The 27243-nt window shown below is 40.2% G+C and overlaps 1 protein-coding gene across 1 annotated transcript; it reads left to right on the forward strand.

Moving 5' to 3' along the window:
* The first annotated feature begins 2190 nt into the window (after window positions 1–2190).
* LOC133796303 (uncharacterized) lies at window positions 2191–22406 on the forward strand. Its single transcript, XM_062233773.1, has 10 exons — window positions 2191–2280; window positions 2374–2431; window positions 2872–3075; window positions 3217–4557; window positions 4619–4800; window positions 4903–5772; window positions 6548–6739; window positions 21837–21929; window positions 22026–22130; window positions 22212–22406. The coding sequence occupies exons 1-10, from the start codon at window positions 2191–2193 to the stop codon at window positions 22404–22406; spliced, it is 3330 nt and encodes a 1109-aa protein (XP_062089757.1).
* Window positions 22407–27243: the final 4837 nt, after the last annotated feature.

Genomic DNA, 27243 nt, shown 5'->3' on the forward strand with positions numbered 1-27243 from the left:
CTTAATTTTATAAATTATTATCTAAATAAACATAATCTATAAATTAAAATTATGAAAAACATTCACATATCATTACTAATTAAAAGATGTCATTTATATATATATATATAAGTAGTTTGGTACTTACGTAAGAAAAATTAATAAGAACATACGAATCAAGTTAATAAGTTACACATAAGAAAAATTAGACTTCATAAATAAATGACATCAATCTTGCTAACTAGTCGCTTTGCAGTGGGAGTAGGTTGTCCTTGACATTGAATAACTTTTTGTCAAACTACTACAAAATTGACAAGTAACTATAGATTAGATGATTAAGTACTATATATAGTTTTTCTTAAATAAAAAAAAGTATAAAATATAACATATTTTCTTCTTGATAACCTCTGCTGGTTTTGGTGCATTTACAAGATTATAAATGTATCATAATACATAAAAATCACATTCATGACTTTTGAGTTGTCTTGGACAGGAACCTCTCATCAGTTTTATAAATTCTCCAATGTATTCATTTCCAAAAATTGTGCGTATGCTCTACAAAAATTAAAATTAATTATCTATATATTATAATCTCAACTCTAAGAAATTAACATTTAATACATTAAAATTGAAAACTTACTTTTCAATAACCTCATTTATTATTGGTGGAGATTTATGATTACACAATGGGTCCAGAATTATGGTCGTCCCCTGATAACTCTCGAATAAAAAGTTATTTTTATGCTTTTAAGCTTGTAAGTGTAGAATCAGGAGGAGTGATGTTTATTTATTATTGTTATTTTTAGTTAATTTCTTTTCCTTTTTTGCATTGTTGTGAGTTATTGTGCATTTTTAGTTTTACAAGCTAAAAGTAGGAAAATAATGAGTTTATGCCTGAATTATCTAAGGAGAAAGAGGAAAAGTAAATTGGCTTCTAAGTTGTTTTGTTTGTGCTGAAATTTCAAATTTTGTTGGAGCATTTCCATCAGCAAGTGGAGAATTTTAGCATATGAAGAAGAGACACTTGGCATGTCATTAATTGAGTTGACAAAGAGTGATGAGGTGACAAAAATCAAAGGCATTGAGCTGCATTTTGGAGCATTTTCTATAAGAGAAAAAGCAGTGGGCCAAAAATAGAGAAAAATGATGTGGACTTTCTATTTAGGAAAAGGATTGGTACCCTAAGAGTTTTTTTTTCTCTCTCAGAGTTCGTGCTCTGGCGCCATGGCAAAGAGATCGAAAGCTCAGAGAAAAGATAAGCAATCGGGGGTCAAGATCAAGAAGAAAACAGGTCCGACTTCATCTGATGTAGCTAAGAAAACCAAATCGATTGAGGAAATCTTAGGAGTTCAACCCATTGTATTCTCTGACGAAGAAGCTGAAACAACTAAGGGTGATAGGGTTTTAATAAGAGAAGTTATTTCACCGAAGTTGACTCTCCCACTTGCAGGAAAGTAAAGCTATAAAGACAGATTTCTCAAATTTTATGTAAAATTTCCAGGTCGGTGAACAACAAATACAATCTGGTAAGACACCTATCCCTCCCATTCTCAGATCTGGAAATGTAATTCAGAATCTTAATGATAAATTTGGGGAGTTGAACTCAAAGGAATCAGCAGGGAAGGGTATTAAGATTGAGATGGAGGACATAGAAGATGAAATTAGATACTGGAATTCAGCTATGGTGTGCTATGTATTAGGGGCTAATCCTCCTCTCGGAGTCTTTGAAGGTTTTGTTAAAAGGATATGGAGAGAACATGTGGATAAGGTGGGTTTGATTGGGCATGGAATTTTCATTGTGCGATTTCAAGATATGGATACAAGGGATTAGGTTATATCAGGGGGTTTTATGTTCTTTGACAAGAAGCCAATCATTATGAAACCATTGGAAGCATTTGTTGATTTTAAGAAAGAAAATGTGGATACAGCTACTATTTGGGTCCAAATTATGGGGCTTGAACTAAAGTATTGGGGAGAGAAGACTTTATTCAAGATACTCAGCCAAGTGGGGAACTCAGTGATGGTGGATCATATTACCAAGCGAAAGGAGAGGCTCAACTACTCGAGAGTGATGGTGGAGGTTCAGCTTACATAGGAATTTCCTAAGACTATTTCATTTCTAAATGAAAGGGATGAGGAAGTTTCAGTTTTGTTGTGTATGAGTGGAAGCCTACTTTATGTGGACATTGTAAAGGTTTGGGGCATGACACAATGGCGTGTAGGAAGAAGACAGTTCCGCAGCAAGAATGGGTGGTGAAGAAGACTCATATAGAGAAGGAACCTAGAGTGGCATCAGCTCGTGTAATTGATGATGATGGATTTTAGCAAGTTCAGAAGGGAGGAAAGCTTCAGGCTCATCCATCGTAAACTACTGTCATTGAGAATAATTTCCAGGCACTGATAGAACAAGATGGAAGCTTAAGTGAGGTTGAGAAGGAGGTTGAGGTCGGGGGTGGGGAGGTCCACCTCTAAATAATGGATAGAATCATGTCGTGGAATATCCGGGGACTCAACAATCCTAAAAAGCAGAGCGAGATTAAGCAATTAATCTCTAATATGAAAATATGATTAGTTGGGCTCTTGGAAACAAGGGTGAAAACCCTGAAATTAGGGGAAGTTTATATAAGAATGTTCTCAGGATGGTGTTTCTCTACTAATAATGACTGGTATAAGGGTGGACGAATAATGATTAGCTGGAATCCGTCTATGTTTCAGATTGATATCAGATATTGCACGAGTCAATTAATGCACTTGGAAGTCAGACCGAATAATGGGAATGAGTATTTTTTAGTTACTTTGTATATGCTTTCAATGATGAGAATGGCAGAGATATCTTGTGGAGAGATATGAAATTACTGGCTATGGGTAATACTCAACCATGGTTGGTATTAGGTGACTTCAATGCCATCCTGAATGCAGATGAACGGGTGGGAAACAGAGTGAAGGGGTTTCATTCCTCTACTTTCAAAGATTGTATAGAAGAGTGTCATCTTGAAGATGTGAAGTATACGGGGTGCTTTTTCACATGGAACAATAAGCAATACAAAGAGGGCAGAATTTATTCGGTGATTGATCGGGTTATGGCTAACCAAGAGTGTATTATTAAATATGAGGCTGCTGAGGTAGTTTTTTTTAAATGATGGCACTTTTGACCATTCCCCAGCAATCCTGTCAGTTTGTCCTGGATTCAATGGGGGGAAAAACCGTTCAAATAATTTAGAATGTGGCAATCTGCAGCTGAGTTTCAGTTTAAAGTACAAGCCAATTGGAAATTACTAATCCAAGGTACAACAATGTATAGTTTGGTGCAGAAATTGAAGCGTCTTAAGGGAGTTTTCAAGGATATCAACAAGCAGGGATTTAATAATATACAGGTAGCTGACAATTTAGCTTATCAGGACACGAAAGAAAGGCAGGTGCTTCTGAATAAAGATCCCTTGAATGAGAAGCTGATTGAAAATGAAGCAGAAGTAAGGAAGACATATCTAGCAGTACATAAGAATTTCCTATCTTTTTTACACCAAAAATCAAAGGTGGATTGGATTAAAGAGGGAGATGAAAATATACATCTTTTCCATGCTAGTATTCGGGCCAGGAGAATAAAGAATAGAATTTATTCTATTAAAGATATGGCTGGCAAATGGGTAGATAATCTTGGAGCAGTAGTAAACGCTTTTTTAAGTTACTATATGAACCTGCTGGGATCCAAGATGGAGAATAGAAGGTTTGTGCAAACCAGTATCGTAGAATGTGGTGTTTTGATCTCTGAACAGAAGGGGAGGTTCTTGATGTCAGATTATTCAAATGATGATGTTAAAAAAGTTATGTTTGACATCCCGGGTGTTAAGGCCCCGGGACCTGATGGATATGCTAGTTGTTTTTATCAGGACAATTGGGAGCTGGTTGGAGCGGAAGTATGTTCGGCTGTACTTTCTTTTCTTCACACAGGGAATCTTCTCAAAGAGCTTAATTCAACGATTTTAACCTTGATTCCGAAGAGCAAGTGCCCTATTGGGGTAAGTGATTTCCGTCCAATTGCTTGTTGTAATGTTTTATATAAAGTGGCTACTAAAATGATTTGTACAAGGTTGAGAAGTATTCTTCCTGATCTCATAGCACCAAATCACGACGGTTTTATACCAGGAAGATACATTGCTCATAATATAATGGCGTGCCAAGACTTGGTGAGGCACTATGGTAGGAAGAGTGCACGACCCAACTGTATGATCAAACTAGATCTGAGGAAGGCTTATGACATAGTAGAGTGGGATTTCCTTGAAGAGATGTTGAGAGCATTTCGGTTCCCGGATAATTTCATTCGGGTAATTATGATTTGTGTGCGAACACCTCGGTACTCTATAATGTTGAATGGTGATATGCATGGATATTTTATAGCTAACATGGGCCTTCGACAAGGAGACCCAATGTCTCCTCTATTATTTGTTCTAGGCATGGAATACTTGACTCATATTATGAGGAAACTAGGGAAGAAAGAAGAATTTATCTATCATGACAGATGTGCTACTCTTGAACTAAATCACCTCTGTTTTGCCGATGATGTATTTTTATTTTGCCATGGTGATTTTAAGTCTATTTACCTCTTACTGCAAGGTCTTAAGCTTTTTTTCTCAAACATCAGGATTGCAGCCAAATGAAGCTAAATCGGCAATATATTGTTGTGGAATGGAATCACGGGAGGTTCAAAGGGTGCTTGCTGTTTCTGATTTTTGTAAAAGTGATCTGCCCTTTTGGTACCTTGGTATACCAATTTCTTCAAAGAAAATATCAGCTGCAGAGTGTGATCTATTGTTGGATAAAATGGTTCTTAGAATCAAAACTTGGAGCTCCAGGAACTTATCTTTTGCTGGGAGGGTTACTTTGATCAACTCGGTACTGATTACCATTCACTCTTATTGATCTCAGATTATGCTTCTGCCTAAGAGAGTCCTTCAGAAAGTAAACTCCATTTGTAGAGCTTATTTGTGGAAAGGTGCATCTGATTATCATGGCCCGGGGTATGTGGCTTGGGAATCAATTTGCAAACCAAAAAAAGAGGGAGGTCTGGGATTTTGGAATGTGAAAGAATGGAATATTGCAGCGATAGGGAAATACATATGGGCTATTGCAACAAAGCAAGATAATCTCTGGATTAAATGGGTTCACCATGTATATTTGGGAGAAGCTGATTGGTGGAGCTATGAAGCTCCATTGACTAGTAGCTGGTATTGGAAGCAAATTGTGGCAGTTAAAAATAGGTTTAAACGATGCATTGATACTCAAAAGTTCTCAATTGAGATTTATCAAATAAAGCAAGGATATAAGGTGCGCTATCCTATTCTAGATTCAGTTTATTGGCAATATGTAGTATGGGACCGACTAGCTATTCCAAGACACAAATTTATTTTTTGGTTGGTTATTATGGGAAGGTTGCAAACTCGAGAGAGATTGAAGAAACTTAAGATTTGCAAAGAAGCAGATTGTGTGGTCTGTGGAGCTGATATTGAATCTGTACATCATCTATGCGTTGATTGCTTGAATAGTAGCAGGGTGTTACAAGGAATTAAGACATGGTTACAATGGAATACTTCAACTAATTCTTTAAAAGGATTAATAAGAAGTCTCAGCCGTAGCAGTCACAGTAGATTTAAGAAGAGTGTATTTGCAGTCACAATTACTACTATGGTGTATCAGATCTGGTCAAATAGAAATGAAACTGTGTGGAATTATAGATGTAAACAAGTGGAACTAATTGTACAACACATTAAATCTGAGGTTAAATATAGGATAACAAAGGTAATGACTAGGAAGTTAACACATATAGAAAAGAATTGGTTTGATCATTTGTGACTGTGAATGTGATTGTATAGATCTTAATCAAGCCAATTTGGTGTTGGATATTTTGTATCAACAGTTGAAGTAAATATACACTTTCTGATTTACCAAAAAAAAAGGATTGGTACCCTAGCATCATAAAAAGAAAGGCAGACATCATTTGAGAGAACTAGAGAATTCTTGAGCAGAAACTAGAGAGAAATATACCCAAAAGTGATAATGAAGAAGAAGAAAAGAAAAAAGGAGAAGAAAAAGCAGAGTAGAGAGAAGGACAAGGAAGGAGGATCCATCTACATAGTTTCCTCTTTACCCTTTACTCTTTTTGTATTTCTATTTTTCTATTTCTCTCTATTTGTAAAACCATGGATGTGTTGATTTTGGGTATTTGTGTTTTTGAGTATGAACTAATTTTCTTGTAGCTAGAGTTATTGATGAACTTGGATTGTGGATTTAATTGATGTTATATGAATGTTTTTAGTAATTAAAGTTTGTTCATTCAAGTGATGCTCAATATTGTATACTTACTTTTGTTTGATCACCAATTGTAGGTTTCATAGCTAATCTTGATTTGTGAAAAAATAGGATTAGTGGAAATACTTGAATGATGCATGAATATCACATTGGCTAAGTGTGATTTGTAGATGGTATAGGGATATACTATTTAACTTGTATGACCCATTGAAAATTTGGTGCATAATTAGTGTTCTTAACTCTATATGCACCTGGTCGAACCTAGTATCAACTTGCTAGAACAAGTCCTTCTGATAGAAATCACTCCATCCTGGATGACCCCGATTGCAGCTTATCTACAACACGGAATCCTGCCCAACAACCACAATCAATCCAGAAAACTGATGATGAAAGCCGCTCGGTACCTAATCTTGGATGGGGTTATGTACAGAAGGGGGTTTTCCATGACATTGCTCAGGTCTGTAAACCAAATAGAGTTGGGACGACTGCTGGAGGAGGTACATGAGGGTTTATGTGGGAACCATGGAGGGGGACAAAGTCTATCTAAGAAAATTTTGAGGCAAGGCTACTTCTGGCCAACTATGAATGAGGATTCCATGGCATATGTTCAAAGATGCGACAAGTGTCAGAGGTTTGCCAAAATCCCTCGGGCAGCCCAAACGAACTTACTCAGATGCAAAGTCTGTGGTTCTCTACCATTTTGGGAAATAACCTCATTGGTCGGTTGCCAAAAGGAAATGGGGGAGTATAGTATACAATAGTAGCAATGGATTATTTCACCAAGTGGATGGAGGTCGAGCCACTAGCAACCATTACTTCCAAAAAAATATTAGACTTTGTAGTGAAAAATATAATTTGTAGGTTTGGTCTACCTCAGAAGATAGTGTCCGATAATGGCACCCAATTTGACAGCCAACTATTCACTGATTTTTGTGCAAAGCATGGCATCACAAAAAGTTTCTTAGCAGTCTCGCACCCTCAAGACAATGGGTAGGCAAAAGCAGTTAACAAAACTCTCAAAGACACTCTGAAGAAGCGTCTAGAAGAGGCTAAGAGAAACTGGCCTGAGAGACTGCCTGAGGCAATCTGGTCATACAGAACTACCGAGTGAACAACTACTGGTGATACCCCTTTGCACTTACATATAGGTATGAAGCAATGATGCCAGTGGAGGTGACTCCATCATCTCACCGCGCGTACAACATACTGTTGGAAAAGCTTATACAGGATCTTTATTTATTTTCATATATATCTAATATTAAACAAATTAATACGAGATAGCCTAAAATATGTTTCTAAAATTGAATTCAAAGATAAAAAAATAATATCATACTTACAGTATACGCAGCGGAATTAAGAGTCCTTCCTTCAGTTTCTCTAACTCTTGTATCCTCTCTGTCGCAGAGTATTACCAAGAAACTAAACCGATCTTCTTTTTTCTTCACGATCTTCCAATGTATCCTTAGAACCACCTAGAATAGTGTGGGCAATTCTCAACACATGAGATAGATATAGAGAGAAGAAGAGAAAATAACAAAGTGGCTTAGAAAAAGACTTGTGTTTAGAGAGAATATAAAACTATCAGAAAATCTGACTTGTGACTAATCTGTCGTCTCTAAAATCTTCTCTCTAAGCACTCCTTTTATAGACTCAATTAGGCCATTTAATTTAATTAAAAAATAATAAAATAATAGCTATTTTGAAGCCCTAGGTCGAAATTATCATGGGCTATAGGCCCGTGAAATTTCCCATTTGATTATAAGTCCATTGGACTTAAAATCAAGGTCTGTATTATTTTCTATTGATTTAATTAATTAAATCCTTTATCAAATTAATTATTTATAATTTGAACATTGATTTAAATTTATTTATTAATTTAGATACCAATTTATCTTAATTAATAAATCTGCCATAATTTCTCTTTTCTTCTCAAAATTACACAACTCTGTGAAACTATCCAAAATTGACCTGATCAACTTTGATAATTCTAATTGATGATTAAATCAATTAATTGAGACTATCTAGATGATTTCATCCAAGGTACAATGGGGACCATGGGCCTATAAAATCAAGCTCCAATAAGTTATCATAAATCTAACAAATAAATTTACTAACTTATTAATTCCTCGTGACTCCACTATTGACTCAGAATTGCACTCTTGAATTCATAGAACGCTCTATAACAAATATAGATACGCTATTAATTATCCATTGTTACAACCATAATTGTCACTCAATCCTCTATAGACGGTCTACAATGAGATAGGACTAAAATACCGTTTTACTCCTCATTGTATTTTATCCTTAAAACACTTAGTTCTTTGTAAATGATATTTCAGTAAACTAATTTAATTACTGAAATGAGATCTCTATCATTTAACACATTGAACCAAACTAAAAGGAAACCATCATTTCACTTCTTCATCAGAAGCTATAGATGTTCATATCTATGATTAACACTCCCACTCAATTATACTACCGAGTTCCCAAGATGTAAGTATGGGCTAGTCCGTAGGGTAAGCTGGTAACGAACAAGTCAAAGAACTCAAATAATACAATCAGTTAGAATACTAACCACTCAGAATTGAGATTGAATTGACCTATGGTCAACTATATGATATGACTAGAAAAGATAATAACGGTATGTTTACTTATCTTATCAACTGTCAACATCGGTCTTGTCCGATGTAACAAATACATCCGATCTTATCTACTTTGCTAATGTTCTGGAAAGAACATAACACTGTAATGTGTAAGTAGATCATATCGTAGATTGGCAAGTCAGTGTAAATCCGGTGCACTGACTAATCTTAGGACTAACTTATTTTGAACATATAATCATATTTATATTCCACTGTGATTACGTCACTATAAATAAGATTAGCTATATGCTCAGGATTTAATAGAAGTTTATATTAAACAAATAATCATGAAAATAAAACATGTGAGCAAAGTGATTGACCAAGTCAAAAAATGATTTCTATTCTTTTATTGATAATAAAATGATATTACAAAGAATTTGGGTTTTAATTAGGGCATAAAACCCCAACACATATGACCAAGATCATAACCACCAGCTGCTGGTCTAGTCCTTAGACCAGATTGAAGAAAGACGTGAAAAGTCCAACATACGCCTGTCTGCCCACCAGCCAAAGGTTGCCCGATACTTCAATTCCAGAGTTAAGGAACAAAAGTTTGACATGGGAGATCTAGTCCTGCGAAGAATATTCCCAGAAACTCAAGATGCATCGGGTCCAAGCTGGGAGGATCCTTACCAGGTTACAAAGATAGTACCACCTGACACGTACAAGCTAGCACGGTACAATGAAGATCTCCAATTACTACCTGTCCCCTGTTACTAGAATAGGGAACACCTAAGGAAGTACTACTAATAAAGATCTCTTTTGAGTGATCGTTGACTGGCCGGTACAGCACGAACTGCCCATACCACTGACCAGCTCAAGTTAGCTATATTAATTATGCACAGGCACGATTTGCCCATTTATTGTAATAATTAATATTTATGAATTTAAGCTATGATTGTAGTGACACAACTTGAATGGTTAACTTTTAACCAGTAAGACACGATTTTTGTCCATTTTTACAAGCCTTACTCTTACAATGATTATCTTGCTAACTAGTGATTTATTTCACGGATTGTCAGCAGTGTATAAAACCTTTATAGATTTTGGCAAACCCAAGTGGTCCCAAACAGGTTATTACGAGAAACTCTGGTGAGCTAGCAAGTGACCAAGAGGATAATCCAAGAGTTATGAATCATGCTCGGCCATTTGGGGGGCACCGTAGTCATACATGGACAAATAGAGAAAAAAGTGCGTAATTAAAATGACTTAGAAACATTAAATTTTAAAGTGATTGTGTGTTGCTCGGTATGTACCAAGCAACAAAAAGAGCCATAAAAAAATTTATGTAGATAGGGTTGAACAAATTTTATGTACAACTCATTCGAAAAAATTGAACAACTCCGATTTACAGATCCGCACAGCTCCAAACAGAGTTGCATAGCTCCAAAACTGCTATGATTTATAGACAAGTAAGAATACCCGCTCTCCTGCCAAGCATTAATGGAACCACCCACTCAGCAGTCCCTTCAACTGTTGTAGGCACATCTCCCCAGACACGATAGCACACCTGCACGCACATCCCTCCAATCACATCTCCTCAACCGCTGCACCCATCATCCCACTCTTCGGTAACTGCACAACTGTCAGTAGAGTTTTTAAGAGAGGCCATCACGACGCTTTATGGTTCCAAAAAGAAGCGGGAAATAGTGAAAAGTCATTTCTTGGAAACTTGAAGAAATACAAAGGCTATTAACTATACCATATACTATGCCATGTAGCAAGGAGCATAGACCTCTTGTTGGTTTTTATTGATCAAATCAGAGATTATACGCAGCGAAACAACAATCAAATTGTTAGTTTAATCCCATAAGATTTCTAGATCTACTTCTTCACATGCATATATATATATTCAATAAAAGACATGAATAGAAAAATTACATCAGGTCCTTCCTTGCTGCTATCTTTTTGTATGGCTAAATCCTTGAGATCTCACACCAAGATCTTCCAAAATGTTCTCAGCACACAAAGAACGAGTGTGGGCTCGCTATACAAAATAACAGGCAAAATCTATTTATCAGATGTTCTCAACACATGAGATCTGATAAAGTTTGGACCTAGGTTTTGTGAAAACACTGACTTTTGTATGTATCACTGTTCTCTTTCCCTGAGAGAAATTTCTAGATATTTTTCTATCCTTGAAAAGTTACGTTTTGTAAAACTGACCTATATTTAATATATCCAATATATTAAAATAAAATCTTAGTTATTTTAAATAATTTGAAAATAACTAATCAGTTATCAGATTTTTTTTTAAATAATAATATTTTAATCAAATTACAATATCTCATTATTTATTTAATATTTAAATAACTAAAATTGTGGAACCTAGAAACTGCTCATAGTCTCTTATGCGTGTAGCACAGTGACTGTGCACTGTGCTACACGTGTACCACAGTGACTGTGCACTGTGCTACACGTGTACCACATGACATTGATGGCATGTGATTTTTCCCAATTTTTATTATTATTTAAATACCAAAAATCCCAAAAATAAATTAATTCAAAAATTAATTATATTTTTGTTAAATCAATTAATTAATTAATTACACATAATTATATAATAATTATGTTTGATACATAGAAAAATATTTTACTTATCACATAAGTCCTTTTTGCCCATTTTTGTATTTACCTTTGTCAGTGTTTGTTTGAGCCATTTCAGGGATCATGGACCTATAACATTAAGTTCCAATAAATTGAAACTAAATAATTAAACTCTTTAATTATAATAGTTAATTTATTAATTCTGATATTACTCCACTATAAATTCAGAATTGCACTCTTTATGTTATAGATATACTTTTACAGAAATCTTTTCTTAAGTCGTCCATTGATATAACCATCTTACAATAGTTCTACCCTCTAATTAATTAGTTCATAAATTAGAATGAAAGAATTACCATTTTACCTTTCTAATTTACTTCTTATTCTTTAAGTATCATTAATTCACTAGTGAATAATTAATCTATAATCTAATTATAGATTTGAGCTCAAAATCATTCAGTTCTAGAATTAACCCTTAAGGGAACTAATATACGATCCGTTAGGAAAGATTAGATTCCGTATTGTTGATACATGTTCCCAGCCATCCATGATATTAAATCTCCAAAACAAAAGTCATTAGCATCATTCTTTGAAGAGACCTTAACGAATGAATCAAAATATTTAATAAACATGAACAGAAGTTCATGAACACTCAGGATTTAGGTTGATCTATAAACGATCATCAATTATATTATGAATTACAAGTCTTTATTATTAAATGGTTTTTAAATAAAGACTTTAATTCATATCGATCCATGTCATATATAATCATATTATATAAAGCACCTTTACCGAGATGTCTTATCACATCAATAATCCGAATATAGATTATTCGTATCATTATCATACATAGTAAACCGTACTTACAACTCCAATTAAAGAATTACATAACTTTAATTTGTTGTTGTTGACTATTTTTATTCATTCATGTGATCTTAATTCTCTCGTACTAATACAAGATCACATCCTCAATAATGAATATAGAATTTTTCTGATATTTACAAAATTATTCAACCAATAATTTAACAATCTAAATATAACAATAATAATAAATCATTGTATTTATTTATTCACAGAAAAAAAAATGTCTTTACATGCTTTTAGGACACACTCCTAACACCTCTGACCAGGCTAGACGGTATGGTTCCTAGAAGAAAGTTTCCATGCTGCTTAGCACCATTGCAAACTTGGGGGGCAAATGTTATCCCAAAAATTGACATATCTAACGTGGCATTAAGCTTGGACACATGGAGTAGACTGGGCAGACCTCGCGACAGACTGATCAGTGTATACCTGCAAAGTATACGGCAAGTTACTGCTCGACATACTATCACCAATGGCCTAGCTGGTCGATATGATAGACAGATAAACCTGGTCGGCTAAAAGCAGTTACACTCACTGTTAATTGTTCACAGGAATTGCCCAACCACCTGCAAAGTGCGCCTAACAGCCCTGAAGACTCGGTCAAACCTCCTAACAAATAGGAATGTAACTACCTGCGAGAATAATGAGATATTTCTACCATCAGTTACACCGTGCGCAACCCCTGGGCTAACAGAGCATTATAAATACAAACTCTCCACCACAATGGAGGGGGTTCAAAAAAATAGCCTACTGAATAGCACCAGAAACATACCAAGTAGTCTGTTGATACTTAGCAGCGATTATGCCTTTCTGTATTATCTTTTACACCTAGGAATCTACCTGTATTAACTGGTTTTCTTGTGTAAACCCTTAAGACCAATACAAATCTAAAAGGAAGTAGGTCATTACCATTTCTTGGGGCCGAACCTCTATAATTCTGGTGTTGTTTGTCATTTATTTCTCATCATTACTAGGTTCTTAACTTATTTATGGTTCACTGATTGTCTAATTGAAATCTCTCTAATTAATTAATTTAACTCCGTGTTAGTTGACCAAAAAGCCAATCAACAATAAAATATATATTTCTAATATTTGATGAAAATATTTAGATCAATTGAACAAAATCATGGGGGACCTTTTTGTGGTTAAAATAATAATTTATCAGTTAAGGTTTATTTAATAAAATATACCATTGAGGTATGTGAGCCAAAAAGTGAATGTTGGAGATCTAATTACTAAAAAGTGGGGGGAGGGGGAGGGGACCTAATTGATACTTTGTGACGATTGGGTGGAGGGAATGAAAATAGATGAATATAAATAAGAATGAGAAAAAGAATAGGAATAGAATAAAATAAAAATTAATATAAATAAAAAAATTATTATATATTTTTTAATATTGCATTGCAATTGTCTTTCCTTCAATTTTAAAATGAAATAGTCATTTCACCAAAATGGTGGAAAAATTATTCTATTGGAATGCCATTCCAATACTCTAAAATGTAACCAAACAAAATAATGGAATGAAAATTGATTCATTTCCATTTCATTACCCCCAACGAAACATCACCTAGAGAGAGAACTGAGTGCTATCTACTGTTGTTTGTGGTTCACCTTCCATCCTTCAAACATTTTTAAATAATATATGTCTCCTCTCTTATTTTTATTTTCTAATCTTTCTTAGTTATTTTATATTTAAAATAAGTAAAATATATTAAAAAAATATAAAATTTAAATGGTGTAGAGAAAATATATAGAAGTTGATATATGATATAATGTAAAAGTTTGATATAAAATAAATAAAGTGAAATTTTGGTGATGTATTTTAAACGATAGAGTAGAGAAGCCCATATATTGATGCGTTATTTTTCTTTAACCCCTCGGTTAATGCAAATATATGCATCCAGGCACATTGCTCAACATATGAGATGACATCACTAGGAACGTATTCAAGACGACGACATGATGTGCCATCCTGCTGATGGTAAGTCGTGGAAGGACTTTGATCAAAATAATCCAACGTTTGCAATGGAACTAAGGAATGTTCATCTTGAATTGGTTGTACATGGATTCAATCAATTTGGTAATATGAGTCTCTCTTACAGCATATGGCCAGTGGTGTTGACGACGTATAACTTGCCACCGTAGATGTTCATGATGGAGACTAATTTAATGTTGACTCTATTAATTCTCGGCCCTCATTCGCCTCGAAAGGATTTTGGTGTTTTTTTTAAGGCCATTAATTGAGGAGTTAAAAACATAATGGGTGTATGGTATACAAACTCGAGATGCAGTCGATGATAGTTTCTTCACCCTTTGGGCAGCCTTGTTGTGGACTATAAATGATTATCCAGCGAGATTTAGTCTTTCTGGATGGAGTGGTCAGAGTTATTATGCTTGTCCATAGAACTCTAAAAGAAGGATACTACAACAGCTCGAGGTAAATAATTTAATTTTATGTTTATTCTCTTTAATTACATATCGTATTTACTAATATATATTTGTCACCTATGATGATCTTTTTGACATCGGACGACAAAGATATGTAGAAGTTGTTGACGGTGAAATCTCGTCAACGAAATTAGATCGGAAAACTCAAAGGTAAGTCGAGTGAGGTTTTTGTAAGAACTAAGAATAAGCTTTAAGAAAAAGTAGACACAGATAAATGATGGAGCAAATCCTGGTATATTTCTCTATAGCCTCTCCTTACAATGAATTTTTCAACCCCCTTTCAGGTGGTCTTAGGGTTCCTTTTATAGTAGGCTCTAATGGCCTTAGATACATAGTGGTCCAGGGGACCAAGTGGTACATACGTACTGTGTCAGGGGAGTGGCTTCAGAGGTTGTGGTCGTACACCCCGTACAGAAGCAGGTGTCAGGAGGATGTCTCCACTACTTGTCGGTACCCATGTCTAATGCGTGGTGGCAGGCGTAGTGGCGCAGGAGGTAGTGGTGTCGGCTCTGACCCATGGCCGTAGACGTACGGACCATAACTCCTATTCTTGCATAACCACTCCTGGCATTCCCACTACTTGTCTGGTAAGGGTACTATATCTGTACTCTGACTTCTTTAGGTTTGTAGGCCCATTCCATATTCATGCATGTACCTTGCCCTTTGTGAGTATTCTCACCTCCAAGGCCATGGGCGAGGCCATGGGAGAGGCCATGGGCGAGGCCATGGGCGAGGCCATGGGCGAGGCCATGGGCGAGGCCATGGACGAGGCCATGGGCGAGGCCATGGGCGAGGCCATGGGCGAGGCCATGGGCGAGGCCATGGGCGAGGCCATGGGCGAGGCCATGGGCGAGGCCATGGGCGAGGCCATGGGCGAGGCCATGGGCGAGGCCATGGGCGAGGCCATGGGCGAGGCCATGGGCGAGGCCATGGGCGAGGCCATGGGCGAGGCCATGGGCGAGGCCATGGACGAGGCCATGGGCGAGGCCATGGGCGAGGCCATGGGCGAGGCCATGGGCGAGGCCATGGGCGAGGCCATGGGCGAGGCCATGGGCGAGGCCATGGGAGAGGCCATGGGCGAGGCCATGGGCGAGGCCATGGACGAGGCCATGGACGAGGCCATGGGCGAGGCCATGGGAAAGGCCATACCTCATTGCGAGCCCCTGGTGCGCGCGGGGCGCGAGGCCCCTGGTGCGCGCGGGGCGCGAAGCCCCTGGTGCGCGCGGGGCGCGAGGCGCATGGGCGCGCGGGGCGCGAGGCCCCTGGTGCGCGCGGGGCGCGAGGCGCATGGGCGCGCGGGGCGCGAGGCCCCTGGTGCACGAGGCCCCTGGTGCGCGTGGGGGCGCGAGGCGCATGGGCGCGAGGCCCCTGGTGCGCGCGGGGCGCGAGGCCCTTGGTGCGCGCGGGGCGCGAGGCCCCTGGTGCGCGTGGGGCGCGAGGCGCATGGGCGCGCGGGGCGCGAGGCCCCTGGTGCGCGCGGGGCGCGAGGCGCATGCGCGGGCGCGAGACCTCTGGTGCTCGCGAGGCGCGAGGCGCATGGGCGCGCGGGGCGCGAGGCCCCTGGTGCGCATGGGGCGCGAGGCCCCTGTGCGCGCGGGGCGCGAGGCCCCTGGTGCGCGCGGGGCGCGAGGCGCATGCGCGAGCGCGAGACCCCTGGTGCGCGCGGGGCGCGAGGCGCATGGGCGCGCGGGCGCGAGGCCCTTGGTGCGCGCGGGGCGCGAGGCCCTTGGTGCGCGCGTGCGCGAGGCCCCTGATGCGCGCGGGTGCGAGGCCCCTGGAGCGCGCGAGGCGCGAGGCGCATGGGCGCGCGGGCGCGAGGCCCCTGATGCGCGCGGGCGCGAGGCCCCTGGTGCGCGCGGGGCGCGAGGCGCATGCCTTGCTGAGACATGGGATACATCCTAGGTGCGAAATGTCTTCTTGGCGTGAGGTCCTTGGTGTGGGACACCTCGGGGCAAGGCTAGGCGCATGAGGTGTTGGCATGCGTGGGGTGCTGCTGGAGTGGTGTTCGCGAGGCTGGGGCCTTAACTTCGAGGGGCACGGATAAGGGCCATGTGTGCATGACAAACACATCTAACAAGGTGATGCAGCTTGGAGGCCTGGAATGACCTCATGAGGCCTAGAGCTCTGCGAGTGTCTAACACTTCGATGGCCTATAATTACCTTCTGCCTTCATTGCGTACTTGGTGCCCTTGGTGCCCCTTAGCTATTTACTTCTTTAAGGGACTAGAAACTTCTTTTGTGTGTTTTTCTTATTTGGTGGATTTTCGGCATCCACACTTACCCCCCAGTCTATAGGGAGGCCTTTAGGCGTTCTTGTAGACTCTTCCGCTCCTTTTTATTATTCTCTTATTCTTCTTCTTTCTTCTTTTTTTTATATATTTATCATGTTCGAGATCCTTTGGAACCCACGCGAAAAGGGGGTTCGGTAGGCCTCTCTGCGATGCGTCTTAGTTGCACCTGTAAGGATATATTGACCCCTTGGGTTCTAATTATCCTTTTATATATCTTCACGCGCGCTTATTATATCTTGCGAGAAGCGTCCTTCTCGTCATTAGGCATAGTACTATTTTTGCAAGCGTCTTCTTTGAGACCCTTTTTGCAAGCGTCTTCTTTAAGACCCTTTTCGGAAGCGTCTACTTTGAGACCCTTTTGGATAGCGTCTACTTGGGAGACCCTTTTTGGAGGCGTCTACTTTGGAGACCCTTTTTGGGAGGTGTCTACGTTGTAGACCCCTTTTGGTGGGGTCTACTTATGAGACCCTTTTTGCAAGCGTCTACTTTGGAGACCCTTTTTGCAAGCGTCTACTTTGGAGACCCTTTTTGCAAGCGTCTACTTTTGAGGTGATCTCCCCTCAGGTGGAGACTTTCATGGCTAGATGGTCTTCGTTCGATCTCTAATTTGGTTAGGGACCCCTCTAGCACGATGCCCCCCTTCTATATGGAATCCCCAGACATACTGGTAGTATGGCCACTGGAGGAAGGTTCGCTCTCTTCGACATGGAAGTTCTTATGGCCCTCTTCCACACGTATGTACTTCTGTGCTCTGTCGAAGAAGTCGTCCAAATCCGAAACTTCTCTTTTGAGCATGTTACTCCATAACTTGCTTCCTGGACGAACTCCGGCTGTAATAGCCATCTTGAGCTCTGCTTTGGTTAAACATCCCACCTTTGTTGCTTCTATACCGAATCTATGGATGTAGTCCTTCAAACTTTCATTCTCGCCTTGTTTGATGTTAGCGAGGCTGGTAGTTGGCATGACGTAGTCACACGCTGCATGGTGTTGCTGAAGAAATTCATCAGAGAATTGTTGCCATGACTTGATTGTTCCTGGCCTTATCCTCCTGAACCATTTGTACGCCACTCCTTTAAGAGTAACGACGAAGCAATGACATTTTGCTCTGTTGTTGACCCCCCTTAACCTCATCAAGTTATTGAAGGAGTCTAAGTGATATTTTGGGTCTGTAGTACCCTCATACGGAGTCATGCGAGGCTCTCTGAAGCCAGTGGGCATTTGTTCAGCCTGAATCTCCCTTGTGAAGGGTGAATCACGGTCGAATTCTCCGCCATCCATGTGCCCCCCAAGTACAGTGGTGATCTTGCCTTGGGGGCATCGCATTTTGGTGTCTAGTCCCCTCCTCTTTTCGTATAAGGAATTTTGCGGGTTCTCGGGCTGATCCCTCGCCTTGGTTGTGTCCCTCGGTGGAACCGCGGGGGGTGCGTCTCTCACTTCTGACCTCTCCTCATGGAGCCCTTTTCTTAGGCCAGGGGGTGACCCTTTTGGGGGGACTTCGGCATCTTTCTTATGACCCTCATCTTCTCTCTGCCTATGCTCCTGGGGACACTTCGTTGGCCTATGTCCCCCATGGTACTTTGCCTGGGGGGTTTCACTGGCGGAAAGTTGGGTTCCCCCACCGTCTATGGGGACAGTGTTTTCCCCTTCTTCATGCTCCTTCCCTTTATGCTTTGGGAGGGGCATGCTTGACTTCCCTTGCCGTAGGTTGTTTAAAACCTTCTGCATGTTTTCCATCATGGTTTCCAGCCTCCTAGTCTTTTTATGCAACTCGTGAATCTCATCCTTGTAGAAGCGCGTCCTTGAGCTGGAACTTACCGAGCGTACCCCGGGACCCTTGCCTGGCCAGTGCGTCGAGGGACTGGGGTCCCGGTGGCCTGAGCGTGGGGTCAACCGGGGCCGGTTAAGTGGATACACTAGCGGCTCTGAATGACCTCCGTCGGGCTGGGTAGCTGAGGATGATGCTTCCCTCTCCTCCTCCGGGGGAAGAGGTTCTTCTGGTCCATCTCCATGCTCGGGCAGAGGGGGGTCTTTCTTGGAAGGCCTCCGCTCTACTTCGTCTCGGTGAACCTCCACCTTTTGTATATGCCGTAGGCGTTTTGAACGTCTTAGCATCTTTCTTTGTTGGAAATGAAGGAAGAACACTGGCTTGATGCTTGTTCTTCCCACAGACGGCGCCAAACTGTTGACGGTGAAATCTCGTCAACGAAATTAGATCGGAAAACTCAAAGGTAAGTCGAGTGAGGTTTTTGTAAGAACTAAGAATAAGCTTTAAGAAAAAGTAGACACAGATAAATGATGGAGCAAATCCTGGTATATTTCTCTATAGCCTCTCCTTACAATGAATTTTTCAACCCCCTTTCAGGTGGTCTTAGGGTTCCTTTTATAGTAGGCTCTAATGGCCTTAGATACATAGTGGTCCAGGGGACCAAGTGGTACATACGTACTGTGTCAGGGGAGTGGCTTCAGAGGTTGTGGTCGTACACCCCGTACAGAAGCAGGTGTCAGGAGGATGTCTCCACTACTTGTCGGTACCCATGTCTAATGCGTGGTGGCAGGCGTAGTGGCGCAGGAGGTAGTGGTGTCGGCTCTGACCCATGGCCGTAGACGTACGGACCATAACTCCTATTCTTGCATAACCACTCCTGGCATTCCCACTACTTGTCTGGTAAGGGTACTATATCTGTACTCTGACTTCTTTAGGTTTGTAGGCCCATTCCATATTCATGCATGTACCTTGCCCTTTGTGAGTATTCTCACCTCCAAGGCCATGGGCGAGGCCATGGGAGAGGCCATGGGCGAGGCCATGGGCGAGGCCATGGGCGAGGCCATGGGCGAGGCCATGGACGAGGCCATGGGCGAGGCCATGGGCGAGGCCATGGGCGAGGCCATGGGCGAGGCCATGGGCGAGGCCATGGGCGAGGCCATGGGCGAGGCCATGGGCGAGGCCATGGGCGAGGCCATGGGCGAGGCCATGGGCGAGGCCATGGGCGAGGCCATGGGCGAGGCCATGGGCGAGGCCATGGACGAGGCCATGGGCGAGGCCATGGGCGAGGCCATGGGCGAGGCCATGGGCGAGGCCATGGGCGAGGCCATGGGCGAGGCCATGGGCGAGGCCATGGGAGAGGCCATGGGCGAGGCCATGGGCGAGGCCATGGGCGAGGCCATGGGCGAGGCCATGGGCGAGGCCATGGGCGAGGCCATGGACGAGGCCATGGGCGAGGCCATGGGCGAGGCCATGGGCGAGGCCATGGGCGAGGCCATGGGCGAGGCCATGGGCGAGGCCATGGGCGAGGCCATGGGAGAGGCCATGGGCGAGGCCATGGGCGAGGCCATGGACGAGGCCATGGACGAGGCCATGGGCGAGGCCATGGGAAAGGCCATACCTCATTGCGAGCCCCTGGTGCGCGCGGGGCGCGAGGCCCCTGGTGCGCGCGGGGCGCGAAGCCCCTGGTGCGCGCGGGGCGCGAGGCGCATGGGCGCGCGGGGCGCGAGGCCCCTGGTGCGCGCGGGGCGCGAGGCGCATGGGCGCGCGGGGCGCGAGGCCCCTGGTGCACGAGGCCCCTGGTGCGCGTGGGGGCGCGAGGCGCATGGGCGCGAGGCCCCTGGTGCGCGCGGGGCGCGAGGCCCTTGGTGCGCGCGGGGCGCGAGGCCCCTGGTGCGCGTGGGGCGCGAGGCGCATGGGCGCGCGGGGCGCGAGGCCCCTGGTGCGCGCGGGGCGCGAGGCGCATGCGCGGGCGCGAGACCTCTGGTGCTCGCGAGGCGCGAGGCGCATGGGCGCGCGGGGCGCGAGGCCCCTGGTGCGCATGGGGCGCGAGGCCCCTGTGCGCGCGGGGCGCGAGGCCCCTGGTGCGCGCGGGGCGCGAGGCGCATGCGCGAGCGCGAGACCCCTGGTGCGCGCGGGGCGCGAGGCGCATGGGCGCGCGGGCGCGAGGCCCTTGGTGCGCGCGGGGCGCGAGGCCCTTGGTGCGCGCGTGCGCGAGGCCCCTGATGCGCGCGGGTGCGAGGCCCCTGGAGCGCGCGAGGCGCGAGGCGCATGGGCGCGCGGGCGCGAGGCCCCTGATGCGCGCGGGCGCGAGGCCCCTGGTGCGCGCGGGGCGCGAGGCGCATGCCTTGCTGAGACATGGGATACATCCTAGGTGCGAAATGTCTTCTTGGCGTGAGGTCCTTGGTGTGGGACACCTCGGGGCAAGGCTAGGCGCATGAGGTGTTGGCATGCGTGGGGTGCTGCTGGAGTGGTGTTCGCGAGGCTGGGGCCTTAACTTCGAGGGGCACGGATAAGGGCCATGTGTGCATGACAAACACATCTAACAAGGTGATGCAGCTTGGAGGCCTGGAATGACCTCATGAGGCCTAGAGCTCTGCGAGTGTCTAACACTTCGATGGCCTATAATTACCTTCTGCCTTCATTGCGTACTTGGTGCCCTTGGTGCCCCTTAGCTATTTACTTCTTTAAGGGACTAGAAACTTCTTTTGTGTGTTTTTCTTATTTGGTGGATTTTCGGCATCCACAGAAGTGCACCTCCCAAGAATCTTGCAAGGAATAGACAAATCCTATGAAAAACGGTATGCAGATTGGAAGCGTGATCTGGGTCAGCATCTTAAAAAATTTGGGTCCACAAATCAATACATTGGATGTTCAACGAAGTAGTGACATAAGAATGATGAATACTCTTCACACTGAGAAGTGAATGTATTCTCATTTTTCAATTTTAATTAATATTTTTAATTTAACATACTAATAACAAGCGTCCTTTTTTTGTAGAAACGTTCTTTGATCAACTTGGCAAATAGGAAAAAGATGAAAGAACCAAGTCACGGAGGTTCCCAGTCCATACCAGATTTACGATACAAAAAAGTATGTTAATGTCCTTGTAATTTTTTTTTTCTTATTTACTTTTCCTTTTATTAATTTTGACAAAGTTTATTTATTTTGGTTTTACGTATGTGATAGCGCAATCTCGAGACTGGGAAACTTGCATCGATCGCAGATGCTTGGATGAGTATTCACCACAAACATGGCACAGGGTGGGTGACGGAAACAGCCGAACAAACCTGGGTATATTGACTTTTTTTTACATATTTGAGTTTTTTACTTTGTTAATTTGCAATTCATAACTTTTTATGTTGTGTATGGTAGGAAAAATTATGTGTTGTTCGTCAGACGCAAGTATCACAGTCTACCACTTGGGATCCATCAACCCAATCGACTCAGCCATCAGATGATGACTTGTCACTAGTGCAGACTGTCTTCAGAAAGCGTCGAGGCCATCATATGGGTTACGGCTGTATACTTACCACAATAGACGTTACACAACTGTCATCCTATACCTAGACCCCTCCACCTCAGCCATCTCAGGCACCACACCAATCTAGAGATACGTCATGGCTGAGATGCAGGAGTGCATTAGAGAGTTGGAGGAGCACATTCAGACTCATTGCATTAGCCCACGATCTCAAGATCCACCTCGATCACCTCAGAATCCGGATGTCGGAGGGCCGAGCCAGTAGTTCGAGATCATACTTATGTGTTTATAGTACAATTCATCTAGTTACTTTTTTATTTTGAGTATAACTCGTCTAGTTAACATTAACTTTGCAGAATCATATGTATATATTTTAGTGTTTAATGAAAGCATTTTATTATAATTTAGTCATATTCTTTATATTGCATACAAATTGTTGTTATGTTGTTTTTTATACATATAAAAATAAAAATATTTAATAAACAAAAATAAGAATATATAAACAAAAATTAAGTGTTGCCGCAGGTAAAGACATTACTAACAACATGTCGTTGGTATATGCAAAACCATAAACAAACTAGCGAGAGTTTCTGCCAACGACTTAACATGGGTATATACCGACAACAAGTTGTCGGTATAAACTGTACCAACAACAAATACAATGTCGTCAGTAGAAAGTGGACTTCTACCGACAAAGTTCTACTGATAACATGTCGGTAAATCCTCTACTGACGATATTTTGTGTTCTATCGACGACATTTGTTGTCGGTAGAAACCATCTTTTTTGTAGCGATAGGAGTGCTAATATAAAAGTTGGTGGTAAAATAAAAATAAAAAAAATTAATATTCTGTAACGAACTTTGAAGGATAGGCCATTGAAAGTGCAATCCACTAAAATGTCATATTTTTTTTTAGTTTGAATGAGAGTGTTTTGTTATAAAATATTGTTGAACTTGCTATGTTAAGACATTTTTTAATAAAATCCGTACGGGAAGGATTCATAAGAAGATAGATTTCAAAATTGCAATATTTTTGTACATATCCAATATTGGTACATAGAAAGGACGGAGTAGAGCTTGGGAAAAAGCTCCTTACATGTAAATACCAAGCGAGTGAAATTTATTTGTCTACAACACATGATTATGAATATTGGTTTTTTTTGCTATAAGATAGTTAAATCCTAACCTCTGAATGCTCTAATCTTAAATGTATACAAATTTGATTATATAATTTGAGCAAAAAAGTATATTGGTTTTATATGATTGATAATATACCTTAAGACCCTAATATTATGTGCCAATGTGATTGTATTCTATTATTATAAACCTAAAGTGCTCCTTGATCTTGGAATGTAGCTAGGTTTACTAATTATATGTAATCTGTAAATACCAATTTTTGAATTTTTGAACGTATTTTAATTATTTGTGACAATACAAATGTATTTCATGTGTCAAGTTAATGTGTAATAATGACTAATGATTAATTTTCTGGAGATATTTCATTTGAACTATGTAACGAAAGGACAATTAGTGATGACCCAAGCACACATTTTTTTTAAAATTTTAGTCACAACACTAAAAAAATGTTCCAAGTAGCTCTATTATTTTGAGCTGGCGTTAAAGAAATCAGGGGTTTGATTCCTTGATCATGCCCTTGAGTGGATGAGTGAAGTTGAGAGATTAGGCAGGAAGCTTCATCTCTTGATGCCAGCCTTCAAGGTGGCGATAATGACTATCAAGCTTCTGATTTCACTCTCTGCCAACTGGAATCTGCTCGCAATAGTCTTGATTTCCTCTCAAACAAACCAGTGAAATTTTATAATTTGATCAAAGAAATGGTAAACCTATATCTATTGTTCCATGAAGCAAATAACACAAGCTTGAATTAAGTGGATAACCAAAACAAATAGGACATACGATTAGATAATAATGACCTTTGATTATTTGTTACAAAAGATGAAAGAAGTTAATTAGTCTAAGCTCACCTTCTTTTCTTTTTCCAAATCCTCTAGACGCTGCTTCAACTTCGCATTTTCTTTTGCAATATCTTGCACCTTCTTCTTTTCTGATTATTATTAACAAACAAAAATAAACACATCATAGGTAATCAAGTTCACAACATATTGCACCAATGAATACAACACTTAATTAATGTGTAGTTTAATTAGGACACATACATTCATGTTAATTAGGCCCATTTCAAACAAATGCAGATAAGGACAAACCTTCATAATTTGCTTCATACAACCGGGACAATTCCTTGGAAAGATAGCATCCTCTCTGCAACTCCTCCAGATTTTCATTCTCCATATTAACTCACAAATGGTATTATAATCTGAAATTTGAGATATAATTTAGAGCACACGTATTTATGTATAAAAGATCTTATAAGCCGAAAGAGCTTTTTTTATAGAGACCAGACCAGTATATATCAAACATTTTATACAAATTAAAAGTATCTTTTCATTTTCAAAGTTCTGCTTCAGATCACTCTAGTTCCCATAAAACTTCACTCTATACTCATAAAAAAGTTTAACTTCAAGATTTCGTATTTGGGTGTTAAACTTGAGCATAAAAGATAGAAACAAAAGGATTTGCTTGTTACAGATCACAAAAGTTTTGAATATTAAGATTTTACACAATTGGTAATAAATACAAAACCAAAAATATTGAATATACAGATTGCTGGATATAGATACATGTATTATGCATACAATTATCTTGTTAAAATATTGCATAAAACACTTCCAAACGTACTTGGCGTGAGAAGTAAATAACAACTTAAACCAACAACACATGCATACATAAGGTACTGGAAATACATTCATATACCAATATATCACAATACTTCAAATCCCTGCTGCTGCTGCTGCTGCAAACGTAGGCATGAGAAGAAAGAAGCCAAAATTAATATTTGGATACAGAGAAAAAATAAATAACAGGTAAGACCCAGCCCAGTGCTGCAGAATCACAAAAATTAAATAAGTAAAACAAATACTAAACCTATTTCATTAACGTTGTTGTTTCCACTTTCTTCTTAGAGATGAAACAAAATTGTCCTACCTTTGTTTTTGTTTGATTCAGAAGGTGAAATGAGAGTGGTAAATGAACAAACACATCAGTGGAAAACAATGGGCCAGCTAGACTAGTAGGAACAAGAAAATTTAGAATGGAGTGTGTGAGAGAGAGAAATAAAATTTAGAGTAGAGTTATTCATAGTGGTGGAAATTTTCAACTATCCAAATGTAATTGACACGTGGAATAAAAAATTTGAAAAATGATTTATTTGGCTGCAAATAATCATGTTGGGAGCCACAAATACAGTCTTCTCTTTCTTCTTCCTTTTTTCTACTGATCTATTCTCTCTCTTATTCCATTTTATAATGACATTTAATCTGAAATTAGCGGCACAATTTTTTTTTCAGAAAAATTAAATGACGTCTAGAAGAAGAGATGATGACCAAATAATATGTGCGACCCCTTTCAATAAATAAATAAATAATATGTGAGACCTGGAAAAGAAATCTTATAATATTTGCATATATTCTGCCATAGAAAATTTCGAGGGATTTTCATCTCATCACATCACATCCATCTAATTACTCTTTACTCCACAACCAAGACAAAGCAATCCATGAGGTCTCTACAGTACAGTCTATCTACTAGATTATAATGATGACGACCATTGCCATTTCTAAAAGCTCTAAATATCAAGCAAAGAAAGCCACCGTCTTAATCAAAAGAGAAACGTCGCATCTTAGGGGGTCCGTTTGGTCATTGTCCAGTCCAATATTTGGATCTCTAAAAGGACCTCATAAATTAGTCCTCCAAAATAATCTCATTCATGGGCGATTATTTATCTAATAGAGAATTGTGGGTTAAATAATCTCATGCATGGTAGGATAGCTTCTTTTTTTTTTTTTTTAAATATTTATAAATTTCTTATAAGATCATTATTTTCTAAAATGAGTGAAATCGTACAATTTTGATTTAGTATTCAATGGTGTTAATTAAACAATATGATACTAAGTTGTGTTTAAGACAATGAATATAGCACTAAAGTTGCATATTCTCTTAAAATTATTTGAAGTATTTATTTAAGTAACATTTATATTAAATTAAATAATTATTTTAAAATCTTATTTGGTATAATCTTTTTTTTATTATTTACATATTTTTAATTATTTATTAGATCATTTAGTCATTTAATGCACTAAACACAAGGTTAATTCAATCCCAATCTTATCTAATAGAATAATTTAATCATGCTGTTCAAGCGAATCCTAGAACTTCTAACTCTTTATATTGTTATTAGTATAAATAAATATCAAGTCTCATATAGTTCAATTTAAATTAAAATATGTACAAGTAAAACCTGTTCCAAAAAAATTAATGATGTGTTTACTATTATAGCATTTGGGAATTTAAATTAAAATATGTACAAGTAAAACCTGTTCCAAAAAAATTAATGATGTGTTTACTATTATAGCATTTGGGAACGGAAATGAATACCCTTGTTTACTTGCATGATTTTTTTTAGAAATAGAATTGAAATATGTAAGTTTCACACCACTTTGTCATTTTCATTCTCTCAATTTATAAATTGTTATTTTTATCCTAATTTAATATATAAAAAAACTAAAATTGAATAAAATTAACATGTTTATACATATGTTTTTTTAACCTTTAATACAGTATATTTCAAGATAATGTATGACTTTTGTATGGAATAGCATATATACTTTCATAAATTATTAATTTAAATATTTAATATTTACCATTTTATTTGTTTTATATGATTCAACAAAAAAATCAATATAGATATACTCAAAATTTGACATTGCCACGTGGTGGCCTACAGAAACAATGACATGTCAAGACGAAGTGGCAAGACGCTAATGTAATATCCTTCTGATCAAAGAATATT

This window comes from Humulus lupulus, chromosome 8 (assembly GCF_963169125.1).
Source record: "Humulus lupulus chromosome 8, drHumLupu1.1, whole genome shotgun sequence".
Lineage (NCBI taxonomy): Eukaryota > Viridiplantae > Streptophyta > Magnoliopsida > Rosales > Cannabaceae > Humulus > Humulus lupulus.